The 17,613-nt window shown below is 39.4% G+C and overlaps 1 protein-coding gene across 4 annotated transcripts in view; it reads right to left on the reverse strand.

The window, feature by feature from the left end:
* Positions 1-17,613, reverse strand: part of SLC66A2 (solute carrier family 66 member 2) — a 53,884-nt gene that overhangs the window by 25,123 nt on the left and 11,148 nt on the right. For 3 of the 4 annotated variants that reach the window (XM_072330016.1, XM_072330015.1, XM_072330017.1), the window contains 2 exons: positions 15,664-15,797; positions 9,269-9,322 (listed from right to left, as the gene is read on the reverse strand). In XM_072330016.1, coding sequence (XP_072186117.1) covers positions 9,269-9,322; positions 15,664-15,797 — 188 coding nt within the window. The remainder of the gene's footprint in view (positions 1-9,268; positions 9,323-15,663; positions 15,798-17,613) is intronic. The other variant, XM_072330019.1, reaches the window with a different exon arrangement.

Raw genomic sequence — 17,613 nt, forward strand, 5'->3', positions numbered from 1 at the left:
TTCTTTTTGTCTTCATTCCTTCAGGCCTGTGATTTGGGAATTTCTGCATCACTACAAACTTCTAAGCACCTGCACAGCCCTCCCACCACTATATTCAAGCATCTCATGTCAATCTTACAACATTCCTGTCCTACAGTCCCTTCTTACTTGACATTCACACTAGTAACTAAACACTGACTCCCTCTTCAGAAGTGAAGTAACTCAGAGTCATGAACCTTCTGGAAATAATAGCCCAGCCCATATAATAATGAAATCTATGTTTTATTTCTGCTGAAAGCACCTACTCAGCTTACTTCTCCTTACCTCATTTTTTGTGATGTCACCAGCTTTTATAATCTCTTATTACTACATCTCCATTTTGTCATATCAAACTCACCTCCTCAAAAAAGTTACACAAGAATGGGGGAATATCTGTCTTATTTTTGGCCCCATCTCAAAGCTTCTTACTTTCCATACTGTTCCTCAGCACAACATACCTCTAAGTATAGGACTTTCCTCTGGGAGGAAGATTAGCCTTCTCAAACACGTTAATACTGAAGTTATCTACTGTATTATTGCTATTTCTGCACTCTGCTCAGTACAGAAGACAACTCTCTTCTTCCTATTCCAATGCACTGACCATCCTTCTCACACACAGTCTCCATGAAGTTATCTGAAAAGCTGGAAAAAAGCAGCTACTGGCTGACTTACAAGATGACTGACAGAGAAAGACAGCTTAACAGCTAGATGAATCATAGAGCTAGGATTGCCACTGAAACATACTAGCGGTGAACCAATTAGTGCTACTGAAAACCAGCTATGTACTTGACAGTTGGGAGTGAGAGGGTCATGAACAGCCATATAAAGCACACTGAGACAGTGAAAGCACAGACTTCCAGGAGTGTCCCAAGGAAGACAGGAAACCCAGGGAGCACCTCAGCAGAAGAAGCTTTAACAACTCTGGCCACAAGCATTCCTGATTCTGCTCACCTCCTGGTCAAGAGCATCAAAAAATCCACAGCAAGTCAAACTAAAAAAATAACCCCCCCAATCCTGCACCAGCAGGCACAGTTCTGAAGTCAGGCCTTTGCTCTCAACTTCACTAAGAATGAAAGCAGCGGATTATAGCCACGCTCAGTCTTCTTTTGGCTACATACTAAGGTAACTATATAAACCAGCTTCTTTTTTAGACATTAAGCTAAGCAGAGATGATACGGATGCTACAGCAACAAGAACACATAGCAACGAGATACCAATTTTCCAATCATTTCAACAGCATTTTACATTATCCTCAGCATGGTTTATCTAAGCTATCACCCACAATCCTATCAGGCTGTACACGACATCCAGACAAAAGATTTTTTTCTAAGCAGGCATTTCCTGAGTACTGCAGAGCAGATTGCCTTGGCTCCACATTCTTGTAGCTGGAGTTATAAATTCTCTATGAAAAGTTTATTTTGAATAGTAATGTAGCTTATTCTTTGAAGTCTAAGTCTGAAAAGATATTAGGAATACTGTGATACTGGAAGTAATGGGGACTCGTCATAGTCATACTCCATGCAAAGACTACAATTAGATAAACAAAACTATTTCTAAATCCTACAAAAACAAAATCTTAGCATTAGCCCAGATGCAGGCTGCCTCAGATACTACAATGCCACAGATAATACAGAAAATTATGCCTGCTTCAACATCAGAATTGGTTGTTACACAAGATGCATTTCTGAATATCAGAACACCCTATGTCTGCAGTTTAATGCTCCATTACTCAAGGCACCTCCAGGATCTGCAAATAAAGGTAACAGTAGGAGACTTAATTAAGTTTCTATCTTCATTACTATTAAAGTAAAGGTAATGCAATCAGAAGCTGCTCGTTTCCAAACAGAAGTACAAGCCCCTCTCATTCCCCTCAAGCTGCTTAGTTCCCTGAAACACTTCCCACTGAAACCACACAACATGAGTTTTTCCTCTTTTTTCAATATTCTACCTCAAAAGAAAAAGAAAAAGAAAAAAAAAACAACAAAAAAACCCTGTAATTTCAGCCAGATCCAAAATGTATTCCCAGAAACTGCTATGTCAGTAGTAACTGAAAGAGTAAGACAGGACCAAGAGGAATGGAGCTAGGGGTGTAGGGGTTGCACAAGGAAAAAGGAGTATCAGGAAAAACTTGAGTGCCAAGGTGCTTGACAGCAAGGTCAGTCTAACTGCTGCTGCTTTTTACTTTAGCTGCTATATCCCTTTATAAATATAACCAGTTTAAAAATAAAAACATAATAAATAAATAAAGCAACACAAGTAGAAGACAGTGCACTGGTAGTGTTTGCCCAATTAGATGACTTTGCCACCACAGGGTACAGCCCTTGGTTCTTCTGCCCGTATTATGCAGGGTTCTGCCCTCCTCTGCCAAGTCCTTGACACATCCCTGAACCAGGAGGGCAGAGAATGGCAAGAAAGACAACAGATGAACCATAAATGATCAACTGCTTAATAGTAGGCGTATCCATGAGTAATTCATTAAACTTCTGTGTGCAGCAGATGCCAAAAAAAATGCTCAATTTTTGACATCTACTGCACAGAAATTTAATGAGAAACTTGTGGATAAGACTCTTAAGTCATTCTGACATTTTGCACTGTTCACCAAGTGAACAGTTACATGTTCTACTGCATCCCACTCCCAACAAGAAGAAAGGTCTATCTAAAGGAATAAACAGTGTCTCTGAAGACACAAAGAATTTAAAGCAAAAGAAACTTCCTTAAAATAACTCCTGTGATAATTACAAGATACAGCATACAAAGACCAGAGAAAGGCAGCAACATAAAATTTCAACATAAGCAAGGAGTCATTTCAAGTTTTAGTGGCTATAATGACTTAAAAAACAAACAAACAAACAACAGATGAAAGGGAATAGAGAATCATTCATAGAATGGGTTGGTAGGGACCTTAAAGATCATCTATCCTCAGCCCCTGAAGATTTTCCAGCACCAGCTACGTCTATGGAATTACACAACTCAAACAAGGCCTGTATAATATAAGTTAAAATTCATCTGTCAAAACTAAATTCTGGGTTTTGGATTTTTTCCCCTGCCTATGGGAGATGATGCAATGGATATAATGCATATTGATCACAGAGCAGAACAAGGAGTAAATAGGGCACATAATAAATACATATGAAAAGCAGCTCTCAGAACATCAGGAAGGCCAGTCACGTAGTTTCTTTCATACGAAGGAAACACACTTATTACAAGCAATCAAAGAAGCTGGCTACGTATGTCCTGACCCTTGCTATAAATTCATGATTTGCAGAAAAAAACTATATATATATATATATATGTATATATATATATATACACACACACATACGTGTGTGTGTATATATATATATACATACATATATATATACACATACACACACACCCTTTATCTATTGCTGATTCAAGAGAATAGAAGGAAACACTTTTTCCATAAATGCCCTATTTTTCCTCAGCCTCACTCTATTATCATCTTCTTACACAAAACTTACATAATTATTTTAGTAACAAGATAAAGAGAAATTTAAACATTAAAAGAATTTCTCTGAGGAACATAACTAATCAAAAATTTAAAACATGATTATGCATGCTTACTGAGGCCTATGTTTACCTATCTATTATTTAAATAGCTCTGCATCTACTTCATAGGTTTCAAGAGTCAGATACTAAATTCAAATACTTACTGGCTACTTCACTGGAAGCAGAGCTTAGAAAGCTTTATTTGCTTCTGCAAGAACCATTTTTAACTTTTTCAGTTTAGCTCAGTAAAAATGTTTCATTTATTCAAACATCAGGAAACAAGATGAGTTCAATGAACACCCACTTTCCTCTCTGTCTTTGAATAATGACTCAGAGCACAGTAGGATGAGATGGCCAGAAAAATAAGTAAAGCTTAGTAAAAATGTATCTAAAAATCAATTTTTTTTTAAGCCTTCAAAATATAAGTGCAGTACGCTGTAGTTCATTTATTATTATTGTTTTTGTTACTCCACATTTGAATTCGAAATAATTTTGAAACAACGGAAATTTGATAAACTGCAAATAAAGATAATCCAACACATGACCATTTAATATATTTCTAACATGCTAAAAAAAAACAAAAAACAAAAAACAAAAAAACCCTGCTTGAATGAATAAAGGCTCCAAGGTGTACTCAGCAATACATAACTTGCAAAGAAATCCTTCTCCTTTCATCCTGTCTCTCCACTGTCACAATGTCCTGCTCAAGCCTGTACAGGTTGTGACCTGGAACAAGCAGCTGTTTAAGCCAGCACTGCTGAACACAGCACTGTCACACTATAGGCTGCAATGGAAAACCTTTTATCTATTTAATCATGAAAGAGATGGGCTGGTTCTTCTTCACAGACACATTATAGTTTTATTACCTTCTACATACCAACTTTAACAATAACTTTGACTTTTTTCTTTTAAACACATCTCTAATTGGTACAAGTTTAAATTGTTTGTTCTAATATTTAATGCAATCATTTCCTCTAAAACAATTTATTCTATTAAAGTATCATGACAAGAGGAAAGGAAGGGTACTGTACATCCTCAGAAGTTGACTATCATACCCTAGCAAAGATGAGACAGCATGAGCATAGAAAGATATTTAAAAGACTAAGTTCAGAAGAAACAGATTTCTTACACTACTGAAAGCACAACTAGCCAAGAGTTCAGTTATCAATGTCTATAGCAAAGCCTGTGCTACTGCAGCATTCCCACCAAAGAGTCCTTGCAGTGAATGCCTAGCTCTATACTGTCCTCTACAATGCCTATTCCCTCCAATATTCAGAAACAGGAATAATTCATAGGCAACTTTTTTTCCTCATCAACATTTGTAAACTGCTCTTCAGGCAACCTGTTAATTTACCAACATCGGAAGTAACAATCCAGTGCTGCACCAAAGGGGTGTTTCTTTCAGCTTCTGCTCTTCAGCATGCCTTGTGTCTGCAAGTTAACTTAAAAAAAAAAAAGACTCAAAAAATCTACATTAATAAGGACTACTGTGAACTTATGGTCAGAAAACTGGCAAGCAAAATTTTGTAACAGAGAGTGGGAAGCTTTATATGATGCACTCCTGATCTTCAACACCACAGCACGCAGTATTCATCCCAGCAAGTCTGAACAATCTGAATGAAGTACAACTGAAGATTCTGAGCTAGTGATTCAAGCCCTATGCAATCAGCAGAGACAAAGAGGCTTGTCTTCACTGTCTGCAGATGACAGACGAGTCATTAGTCTTTTCTTTAATATAAAAAACTGAAATTTAAGATGTTTCTCCATGCTGAGCCCAAAGCAATGAGCAGCAGCAGCAGCCCCAGACTAAATGAGAGCTTAACAATCCTTTTCCTTGTAAGTACATCTTAGGTGAGAATTGTCATTTATGAATTGGGAACATATAGTGGAGGACAGTGGGAATATTTCAGGAGAATAAAGCTATCACTAATTCTTTATATTCAAGGATCATTGGTGTAGTGCATTACAGGCTGAAAGCATGACATACAAAATGCTCTTTTGTAGTAAAATCCATTACACAGAAGCCATCCCTTTCAACAGATATGATGTAATTTTCCATTATCTGCATAGTAAATGATTATACAGTATCACATAATTTTAGAGTATACTACCTTTAACATGCATAGTTGCAGCCACGAAATGTATAAACACTATTTAAAATAGTAAGTGAAACCACACTTTTGCTAACACAGTATTAACTCTAGGTAATGATCTTCTGTGATCCTGTTGTAAGCATGACAGAGCACTGGAATAGGTTGTCCAGAGGTTGCGCAATTTCCTTCTGTGGAAATACTTAAGATCCATCTGGATGCCCACCTGTGCGACCTATTGTAGGGAACCTGCTTTAGCAGGGGGGTTGGACTGGGTCATCTCTAGAACTCCCTTTCAATCTCAACAATTCTATGACTAAGGTCTGAGCTCACAAGATCATATTTTATTCTCCCTTGATGCAGTAATGAAAATAGCAAAGCACTGGTGCTTCAGTAACATATGCCTTTCAGTATCCAGCAAAAGGAAATACTACATTAATGTCTTCATTTATAATTAAGGTCTTCTGAAACTTAGTCTTATTAAATACATTCCTTATATCTAGCTTAGAAGAAACTAGTAACTTCATATTCCAAGCACACTTTAAATGACAGACAGCTAATAAGACATATAGGACACTGGATGTAATGCAAAAAAAAGTTAGGCTAAGTGCAACGAGTTGGAGGCACCTGGATCATCACCTCCACATACAGTTCCATTCATTAAGAGTATCATTATTGTTATTTCTTTTCCAACTCAATGCACTGTATGATTCAGTGAAAAAATTGATCACCACAGGGACAGTCAGGCACTGGCATAGGTGCCAAAGAGGTTATGGAATTCATATCTTTGGACATACTCAGTTCACCTAGACAGGACTCTGAGCAACCTCATCTGACTGGACCTGTTGTGATCTAAATCTGATCAAGCATGCAGAAGCAGTGACATGCTCAAAATGTAGGCAACTGGAAAAGTTTCAAGTCTCTCTAACACTCCAAAGCAGGACCTCTGCAGCATATGTTCCCTGATCAGCATGATCAGGAGACAAATATATTGTATATGAATATTCAGATGTTTCATCACTGACACTGTGCTTAACTGATTAGTCTGGCTCCCACCACAAGGAAAAAGATTTCTCAAAATTTGTTTATTCGCTGTTTTTACAGCCCGGTAAGATTGAGTCTCTTACAAGTTCCAGTTTAGGGCTTCACTCAAGATTTAGAAACCCAAGTGCACCCCCATGTGGCTACAGGTTGCTTTTTTCACTCCAGCTAAAGTGCACACAAACAAAATTTAGACTTTATTCACAGGTTTAATTCTTCACCGCAACAAGGAATAGATGTGGTAGTCATGCCAGAAGCAGTATGCTCATAGCCACAGTATTCTCAACAGAACCTGTTCAAGCCATCTTTCTTCTACAAGACTACAAACAGCTGAGCTGCATGAAACTTCACAGACGCTTCTGAAGGGCCAAACAAAAGGCACTGGCAGCCCAACCTGTTAAGACATCAGGAACACAGTGCTGAGCCTACATGCCTGTTGTATCTCTTGACCAGGCATACCCAACCTGCAGCTGGTAGGCCACATGAGGCCTGGCGCAGATTGTCTTATGGCCAGCTTCCTGCCCTGCACCATCACAGCAGTGACTTTTCCCCATTCAAGGTGCCTGGCCCAACCCTGGGCACACACCCATCACTCAACAACAAACAAATATCAGCGTGCAACTGGCACTGTCTGTGCTGAAACTGGGACACAGGGAAAAGGCAGTGCAGTACAAACTCAAGGATATCGCACAATCAGTTAAACCCCCTGCCAGCTAAGGCATGACTTATGCGATGATGTAAAGCACTCATTAAACCACCAGGACATACTTCCAAATGCATATTAAACATAAAGACATCAAAACTTCTCAACTGTTTGCACCAGTAAGAATTATCCCATTTAAATAGAGAATAGATTTGCTAACTCATCACTAAACTTCACAGAAGTAAATCAACGACTGTCCTGAATTGGAGGAAACCCACAAGGATTATCAAGTCCAGCTCCTGGCTTTCCATCTACAAATATGAACAGATGCCTGAGAACACTGTCCAAATAATAATTGAACTCTGACAGGTTTGGTTCCATGACCACTGCCAAGGGGAGCCTGTTCCACTACCCAACTACTCTCTCAATGAAGAGCTTCTTCTTAACATCTAATATGCCCCTTCTTCCCTGACACAGCTCCATGCCATTCCCTTAGGTTTTATTACTAATCACCAGAAAGAGGAGATCAGCACCTGCCCCTCTGCTCCCCTTGCAAGGAAGCTGTGGGCCACCATGAGGCCTCTACTCAGCCTCTTCTTCTCCAGGTGGAACAAATGAGGGACTTCAGCTGCTCCTCATATGGCTCTGCCCTCCAGACCCTTCACCATCTTCAAAGCCCTCCTCTGGATGCTCTTCAACAGTTTTATGTCTGCCTCATATTGTAGTCCCAAAACTTAACCTAATGCTCAAAGTGATGTTTCACCAGTATAGAACAATCCCTCCCCTTGACTAAGTAGCATATAACTCACCAAATACTTCAGATTTAAATTAGTTAAAATTATGGTGTTTTCTTCTTCTACAAACTTCACCTATTTAAGCATTAGAACCAAGTATTTTTTTTTTAAACAATAAGAACTTTAAAAAACACCCACACAAAAATGAGTTAAAGGTCACGTTAAGTTACTTATTTCTGTTTAACTTTAACCACTTTAAATAGAATGTTTAAAAATGCTTAATCACAGGCAGCCATTTCTAACTCTGCTACTGTAAATAAAGAACTGCTGAATACTAGTAAAAAGGCAACAGGAAGATAGGCACAACAAGGACAGGTCTGTTAAAGGTTTACATTCCATTGGTTAGTGTTGCAAGCCAGTGAAAATGATTACACATGAAGACAAACAGCAAAATAAAAGCTGGATACCAAGTCCAGAAAAAAAACATGTTTTGAAAACAAAAAGGTGCCTTGCAAAATACTGCTATCAAACCAATACATGGTACATTTTGGCACTAAATCTGAAAGGAGAAATCAAGAAGATGAATAAAATCTTAATTTAAAGAGTCTATTTAATCTTTACATGGTTGATCTTTCAAGAAAGTACTCGAATTATAAACAGATTAATGTCATTCTGAATTTCTCAGAACTACATCCAGATTCCTTAACTGTCTGTTGGTAAGTATAGAAATAGAGACCACATAAATCATCGCAATGACGTAGGCTGAACATCAGATGTTGTAAGAAATTTCTCATCTAGCATTCTGAACAATGATGAAAGATACTCTTGTCCTGTAATCTTCCTAAGCTGCCTTTAGAGTCAGGGCTAGAAGAGGAGAAATACAACCCTAAAGACATGAATCCCTTTATCAATTTTGCTTTTATAATTTGGAGAAGAAAGAGAAAGATATAACTGCAGAAATGCACAATGGAATTAATTCAACTGGTCATTAAAAACTGATTTATAAAATAGAGCTGAAAGCATCTTTTCCTGTGAAAGTTAGAGATGAGGAAGGGAAAATTAAAACAAAACCACACACCAGGCTTTAATACGTCACAAAAATGAACATTTGTCATAGAAATGATAATACAATCATTTCTAATAACGGTCACAAAAAATAAATAACATAGCAAAGCACAAAATATGTGGTTGGGATGACAGCTTCATGCAGAGTGGGTTTGTACAGTACATACCCAGGTAAGATCTCTTGGGAGGTGCTTTAATTTCTTCATCCTTACTATCTGCAGCTGCATTAAAAGAAAAGTTGAGAAGGAAAAAAGAAAGGAAAGACAAAATAGATTTGTGTGATTATATGAAGCAATGGGTCTTTTAGTTCATATTTAGACAGTCAGTACATTTTGCCAAAACAACGCAGGACAAGTTTTAGTCTCCGTGCTTTCTATAAAGCTCTCACTCAGTGATTTTAAATAGGGTTGAAGAGCAGGAAGGCCCAAAAGAGTCTCAATGCACAACTCAACAGCAATTCACCTAGGGAGAGAAACAGTCAACTCTCTCTATTTTTCATTATCAGAGAAAACAAGTTGTTACCCAGTAACTTCGAGTATATAAATGCATGTTTAACTAGCTAAGACAGTATCAGTTGCATTACTTCCTGTGGATAATGCTGCTCTAATTTCAAAAAGTCTCAGTTTAAGCTAATCACATCAACAAGGATGGAGTAGACCCCAACTGCAATTATTCTCCACATTAAAATGTTATCACTCTTTAATACACCCAGTGGAAAATAATGTATTCTGCAACAGGGCTTTTTGGTGATAATATCAACACTCTTCAGGAGATCCAAGTGCTAAAATAAGATACAGTTTATAAAACAGATTAGGACAACAAGCAGCTGGAAGGAAGACAAAAGTGGGTAAATCATAAGGAAAAAAAAAAACCTTAATGTAATACCAGAAGATCACAAGTTCTACTTGAGCCTTGGATCTACTGTGAGAAGATGCTGAAGAGCCTGTTTTTAACAAAAGCCGTTTACTGATTTTCAGCATATGGTGCAGAATACCTGTCACAACACCTTGGATGTAATTGGAATTGAGTGTTTGTTAGAGAAAGAGTGAAGGCTTGCTTAGTTTGGGGAAGAAAAGGAAGACTCTTGGTTGGGTGCCATTCAAAGTCTCTGTGAAGTTTCTGTCCTGACCTGTCAACACTTTTGCAAGTGATTATATGCTTTTTAGCAGTCTGTTTCCTGAAAAGGTCTTGGATCTGGAGTCAAGACACACAGATTTTGTTTTTCAGTATGTAGGTGACTATAGCATGGTAGTACCTTCATGCTCTAGAAATAATACAGAATTTTGAACAGGAACAATTTTAACGAAAGAAACCATCACTGAACCTTGAATTTTTCCGTACTGGATCACCAACACAGCATCAATATGGATGCAGCTACAAAAAACTATTTTCAACATAGTCGCTATTAGCTATGTGTTTTTACCAACAATATACAAGGATCTGCTTTCAAAAATCTCAAAAATCTGCAACAGCAAAGGTGACCTATTGCTGTTGTTGTCTCTCCTGAAACATACCTCCCACCACCTCACTGTGCTTATATCCATCGTTTTGTCTCCAGAAACATTCAGCAAGCACAGATGAATGTCAATGGGTACAATCTTTTGAGAACTGGGGAATTCAATTTATTTCTATACCTTTATTTCACATGCACTTCTATGTCAAACATCATTTTGTCAGACTGCCCTGCTGCTGCCATTAATCACACAGCAAAACAGAATAATGGAATACTGGCAGGAATGTACAACATGTACTGCCATTTCACCAACATCCACTTCTGCCACTGTGGGCTGAGATGATAAAATAGGAGGCATTACTTTCAGAGCAGCCTTCTTCACTGAGAAAACAACAGCTGATAGGAGTTTTCCTAATTAGCTCCTCATAAAGAAGCTAAAAGAAATAATCAAGCAGTACTAGAAAGAGTCCGCAGGAGACTGTATTTTTCCTTCTGTGTCAGTCTGTAAATGAACAGCTTTACATCTAAGTTCTGAAAAAGGACAAACATTTTAAATCAATGATACCACAAATCAGGCTAGAAAATACAAAACAAGCTTGTCAGGATTAAAGGAGCCTGCTCCTTAACACTTCAGTAAAAGTGTGCTTAAAATGTCTTGAACTAGCCATTATGAAGCGACTTTACTGTGAGAAAAATGGAAAAATAAGGGAAAGTCCCACATAAACCAGGATCAATGATAAACACATACCAATGTGGCTAGGAAAGAAATACAGCATTTACTAGTAATGCAAGAAAGGAGAAAAAGCTTCACTTCCTAAATATTTTGGATTACTTAATAGAAACACTGAGGTAGAGGACAAAAACGAAAGATACAAATTCCAGATCAGTCACATGAAGAATGATATTATCACAGAGATACTGTGCACCCTCCACTCAGGATTCTGTAAGGTTCATGACAAACACTGACTTCAAGCACAGCTTCTTGCTGACCTGGCAAACTATGAGGAAAGAAAGTAAGAACACAGACTTATCAGTTTGTCTGAATCACCATAAAACCAACACGATAAGATCGGGAGTAAGATTAGAACCACAGACCTCACTCCTACCTATACTGGGTTTGAAATGCAAACCCAACTCCCTGCCCTCCTTTAAAGAAATTCCACATTATTGCAACCAGTCAAATGTTTGAGACATCACATTGTAGGTGGCAGAGTCAAAGTCCTCAGTGTGCCTGTTTTGTACAGCCAGATGATTCTTGAGATAATTCTTCTATCAAAACCAATTACACTTAAGAAAACAATTTTAGCTAGTCTCAAAGAATGCAAGCATTCCATAGACTAACAATTAAGGTCCACAAGTAGGCAAAAAAGAAAAAAAAAATACAATAAAATAAAATCAGTCTCTTTAGCTAATTAAATGTAACAAGCTGAGTTTCAGGAAGGATCAAATGACACAACACAACCTTGAGGAGTCTCCATGACCTGGTAAGGGAAAGACTAATTACTCTTTGGAAGATTGTATGTCTTTCAGGGAGAGTTGTTTGAAGAGAGCTATATACAAAACTGAATAACCTCCCTTTTTGTCCAAAGGTTACTGATGGTTACTGCAAGAGAGTGAGTAAAAGGGCAAATAGAGAAACCTTTCAGCAAGTTCAAGAAATGCTAGCTTTGAGTAGCAGAAAGCATGGTACTCTCTCTTCTAAACACTCTCTGGATTCTAAATTTTAATCGCTGCTAAATCTGGGCTGAAAAGAGCTAAGTTATTCATCCTGCTAGACTAACGTTACCAGACATGGCAATTGGTGTTCAAGAACTGTATTACAGACCCTGTTCCACACGAATTCACTTACCTTGACAATATCATACTACATGTCCTAAGACATTGAGGGCATGGAACGTGTTCAGAGGAGGGCTACGAAGCTGGTGAGGGGTCTGGAGCACAGGCCTTATGAGGAGTGGCTGAGGGAACTGGGACTGTTCAGCCTGGAGAAGAGGAGGCTCAGGCGAGACCTTATTGCTCTCTATAACTTCCTGAAGGGAGGTTGTAGTGAGCTGGGGATTGGCATCTTCTCACATGTAATCAGTGATAGAACTAGAGGGAATGGTTTCAAGCTGCACCAGGGGAGATTCAGGCTGGACATTAGGAAATATTACTTCTCGGAAAGGGTGGTCAGGCACTGGAATGCACTGCCCAGGGAGGTGGTGGAGTCGCTGAACATGGGGGTGTTCAAGAAACATTTGGATGTTGTGTTGAGGAATATGATTTAGCTGGGAAGTATTGGTAATGGTTGGACTGGATGACCTTCTAGGTCTTTTCCAACCTTGATAATTCTATGATTCTGTGATTCCATAGTAAGCAGGAATGGAATGAGTTTCCTCAGCTACTAGATAAATTACCACACAGCCAATGTCTACTGCATTCTAATAAAGGCTGTGGATATCTCGACCTGAATCAGACCCTCAATTATTAGGGAGTAAGGAAGGAGAACAGAAAGAGAGAATAAGTTATATACTCACAATTGCAAAAGACTTAATAAAAAGCTGATAATATTAATTCTGATCTTGTTTGTAATACGCTGCGATACAAAATTCTACAAGTCAAACACAAGAAACTATTTTGCTGTTTACCCTTCTTCTATAAGAAACAAAAACTACTGATGTTTCTCATCCAGGAGGAAAAAATGTGAAGACCTTCTGCTGAGAAAGAATATTTGATTACATAAGGAATACAAGATTTTAAAAAATGACAATACCCATAAATTCCATGCTAAAAAAGAAGCAAGGAAATTATGTACAAAAGGACAATCTTCCATCTCTGATATGACAGCACCTCCTGTTTTGATCACAGAATGGCTTGGGGTGGAAGGGATCTCAAGGATCATTAAAGTTCCAACCCTCCTGCTACAAGCAGTGCCACCAACCTCCAAATCTAATACTAGACCAGGTTACCCAAGGCCCCATCCAACCAGATCTTGAACAGTTCCAGGGATGGGGCATCCACAGCCTCTCTGGACAAACCTTCCCTCCTTGACCTTAAAACCATACTGCCTTGTCCCGTCACTGCCTACATCTAGTAAGAAGTCAATTCCCCTGTTTTTTCTAATCCCCTTTTAAATATGGGAAGGGTGCAAGGGGCTCCTTGCAGCCCTCTCCTCTTCAGGCTGAACAAGCCCAGCTTCCTAGGCCTGTCCTCACAGAAAAGGAACTCCAGATGGGGCCTCGGAAGGGCAGAGTTGAAAGGGACAATGACACCCCTGTCCTTTCTGGCCTCTTCTTATGAGCCCAGGATACCATTGGCTTTCTGAGCTGCAAGAGAAAACGGACAGCTCATGTTCGTGTTTTTCACCCACCGGGACCCCTAGGTCCTTCTCCATAAGGCTACTCTCAAGGAGTTCTTCCAGTCTGCACCCCTATCTGGGCTTGCACTTTGTTATACTGAACTTCATTAAGTTCACATGGACCCACCTTTCAAGTTTGCTGAGATCCCTCTGGATGGCATCCCTTTCTTCTAATGCGTCAACCGCACCACTCAGCTTGGTGTCATTGGCAAATTTGCTGAGGGTGTACTCAAGCCTGTCATCAGCATCATTGACGAAGATTTTAAAGAGCACCATACCAAGACAGAACTCTGTGGACACCACTTATCACTGGCCTCCAACTGGATATAGTGCCATTCACCACAAACCTCTGTCTATGGCCTTCCAATCAATTAATTATCCACCAAACAGTCCACCTCTCAAATCCATATATTTCCAATTTAGAGACAAGGATGTGGTGGGGTACCATGTCAAATGCCTTGCACGAGTCCAGGTAGATGACATCAGTTGTCTTCCCTTTGTCCACTGACATTGTCACTCTATCATAGAAGGCCACCAGATTGGTCAGACACAGCCTTCCCTTGGTGAAGCCATGCTGGCTGTCTCAGATCACCCATTCACCTCTTGCATGTTTTAACACTCTTCCAGGAGGACCTGTTCCATGATCTTCCCAGGCACAGAGGTGAGGCTCACCAGCCTGCAGTTCCCTGGGTCCTCCTTCCTCCATTTCTGTAAATTGGAGTGACGTTTCCTTTTTTCCAGTCCCTGGGGACTTCACCTGACACCTATGACTTTTCAAATAAAATAGAGAGCAGCTCAACAGTCATATCAGCCAGCTCATTCAGGACTCTGGGATGCATGTCACCAGGCCCCATGGACTTGTATACACTCAGTCTCATGAGGATGTCTCAGACTTGCTCAGCACTTACAGCGGGGGTGAGGGGGATTTATTCCCCCAGTTCCCAACTAGAGGCTCAGCGATGCAAGCTTCATGGATGTGAGAAATACAAGAATCCTGGCTGCCAGTAAAGACCAAGGCAAAGACCTCATTTAGTAATTCAGCCTTCTCCAAATCTGTCGTATACAGTTCTCCTTTCTCATTTACCAAAGGAGGTATGCCCTCTTTGGCCTGCCTCTTCTGTTCAATTTACCTCAAGAACCCTTCTTGTTGTTATTAATATCCCTCAACAAGTTCAGTGCCTTGTCTTTCCTAATCCCCTCTCTGCAAGTCCAGACAGCATTCCCAGGTGACATGCCCTCGTATCCACAGCCATTACAATCCCTTCTTTTCCTCCAGTCTGACCAGCAGGTCCTTGCCAAGCCACCACAGTTGATGGCCAGAAATTTAATAAGCAGAAAATAAATTCTGTGCAAAAGCAAGTGTTGGTAACTACCAAATAAGATCTCAGGTAACAGCATACAATCAGGATCTAACCTATGAACTTGACAGAAAGCAGAGCTCAAAAGACATTTTATTATACATAACAGGATCTTAAAAAATAAAAAAAAAAAAATATCCACGGCTAGCAAAACAATATGAAACTCAGTTCTGTATCCTATGAAATCTTAGTCAGAACTTCCATTTCCAGACTAAGCCAAGACCCATTTAAAACAAAACTACAGTTTTAAGTACTCACACGGAAGAGAGTGATTTCAAAGAAGAAGTTAGTAAAACACTGATTTATCAAGAAAGGAGGCTAGGTTGCAGTTTAGGCAGAACTTTCGTTCAAAACACAGTGCACAATATGTTTTCAAAAAGACTCAATCCGCAACAGCTAGTCCCTGTCACTAACCTGAAAAAGAGCGGCGTTTTATGTTTAGGTCGTTGGACACACGTACTTCAGTGCACAGTTTCAGCATCAGTAACATAGTAATGATCATGATAATGCTTTGCCACAAAAGAGGGGATTCAAAGCGCCTTCCAAACCTAAAAAACAAACAAACAAAAAAAACCATAAAACATCTCAAAGATAACAACTGTTGCATTCAGTTACTTTCATTCTTTCACCTTAAACACCTGAAAAAAAGAAAGCCTTAGCAACCCCTTCTGTAACAGCTATGAAAGGCTGATAAAGTCACTAGTTAAATCTAGATGCACATATAGTGCAGTTACAATCCCCCTGTTGGAGTAAGATAATTATTATATAAAACACCCCTGTGGACTGGCCCTAGAAACTCTGAAACCAGAATCTTAACTGTTTTTGAAGATAGCAGCAAACATTTTGAAACAAGCAGGCTTAGTGAGTAGTTGAATCAATACGAAGAGACCGGTGAGTTATGCTCTGCTTCACACTGGTTACTTGTTCTCTCCATGCTTAGTCTATAGATCTCACAGAGACACCTGTGTGAACCTTACCTCTTTTTTTTTTTTTTTTTTTTTTTTTTTTAAATTCAAGTGAAGTCATGAAAACAACTTTGTAGAATTACAACAAGATCTTCTGAAAGAAAAAGGCAAAGATAAGGCTTATATCTTATCTGCTTCTAGATATCTGAGTGGAAAGATCAGGTCAACAGAACATATCAAACAGGTCATCAGTTTGTTTCTAGTATGCATAAAAGCCTGAAGAAGAAAGAATTCTAGAAAGAAACTAGAACCAAGCATGCATGCTTACCCCTCTCTTCTTCAACCCAAAGTAAGAAATTAATCTCTTTACTCACAGATGACATTTGGTGAGCACTCCTACAAATAATGCAGAAAAAGCGACTGTGGGCAGTCTCTGCTGCAGGGCTTTCTCCTAAGTGATTGCATAAGGTTCTACCACGTGAAAATGAGATCTTCCAAAGAATGGTGACCTTCCAAACTCCTCTTTCCACATTACTTGATGGAATTTTAGTCATCTCCACCAGGACTCACTAAAATGGGTCAGGAGTAACAGGTGGAAGCTTTTCTTGAAGAGTCCTTAATGGATATCAGATTATAATGGGAAGCCTGCAGACACACCACAGTGGGCTGCTTCTCTTTGCTCAGTTATTCCTAGTTTTTAGCCTTGAAGACAAAGATGCTGAGGATAACATGTGGCAAAAAAAACAAAACCACAGCTGCACTCCCCAGTTCCTTCAGGCTGTGCCACACAGCTCACTGGCCTTCTTGATTCTTTCACAAGAAGGCCTTTCTCTGTGCACATCATGCTATAAGAGACCTCAACTGTACTGCCACCTGAAGCTATGTTCAAGGCCTACCTCTAGACAGTTCACATTTTACAGAACTCTGGTAAAACCTAACTTCTTCTGCTTGGACTACTTCAGTGGCAGAGCTGCTAGTAAAAACTAACTAGGTTTGTCATCATATTCTCTTAAACAAGAGAAATGGCCAGCACATCAAGAGAGATGATCCTGAGCCTTGATTCTGTCCTAGTAAGGCCACAACCAGAGTACTATGCCCAGTTCTGGGTTTCTTAGTTCAAGAAAGACAGGGAACTTCTACAGAAAGTACAGTGAAGGACTGGAAGCTGTTTCTCACTTGGTTGGCAGGAAAACCTCCTTATGCAATAGCTTCAAGGCTCTAAACTCCAGTGATAAGTAAATGAGGATTATGGGAAGATCCATTCAAGAAGTTGTTTAGGGCAAGGAAGTTGATTCTACACCTCAAGACCGCCTCCACCAAGACAGAAAGAAGGCTAATTGTCTTAGGTCACTCCTTTCCAAGGGGAATGGAGGGCCCCCAGATGTCAGACAGATCCTACCCATAGGTAAGAACACTGTCTTTCTGTGACCAAGATCAGGAGTATTACTACAAGGCTCTC

Source organism: Excalfactoria chinensis, chromosome 2 (assembly GCF_039878825.1).
Source record: "Excalfactoria chinensis isolate bCotChi1 chromosome 2, bCotChi1.hap2, whole genome shotgun sequence".
In the NCBI taxonomy this organism is placed as follows: domain Eukaryota; kingdom Metazoa; phylum Chordata; class Aves; order Galliformes; family Phasianidae; genus Excalfactoria; species Excalfactoria chinensis.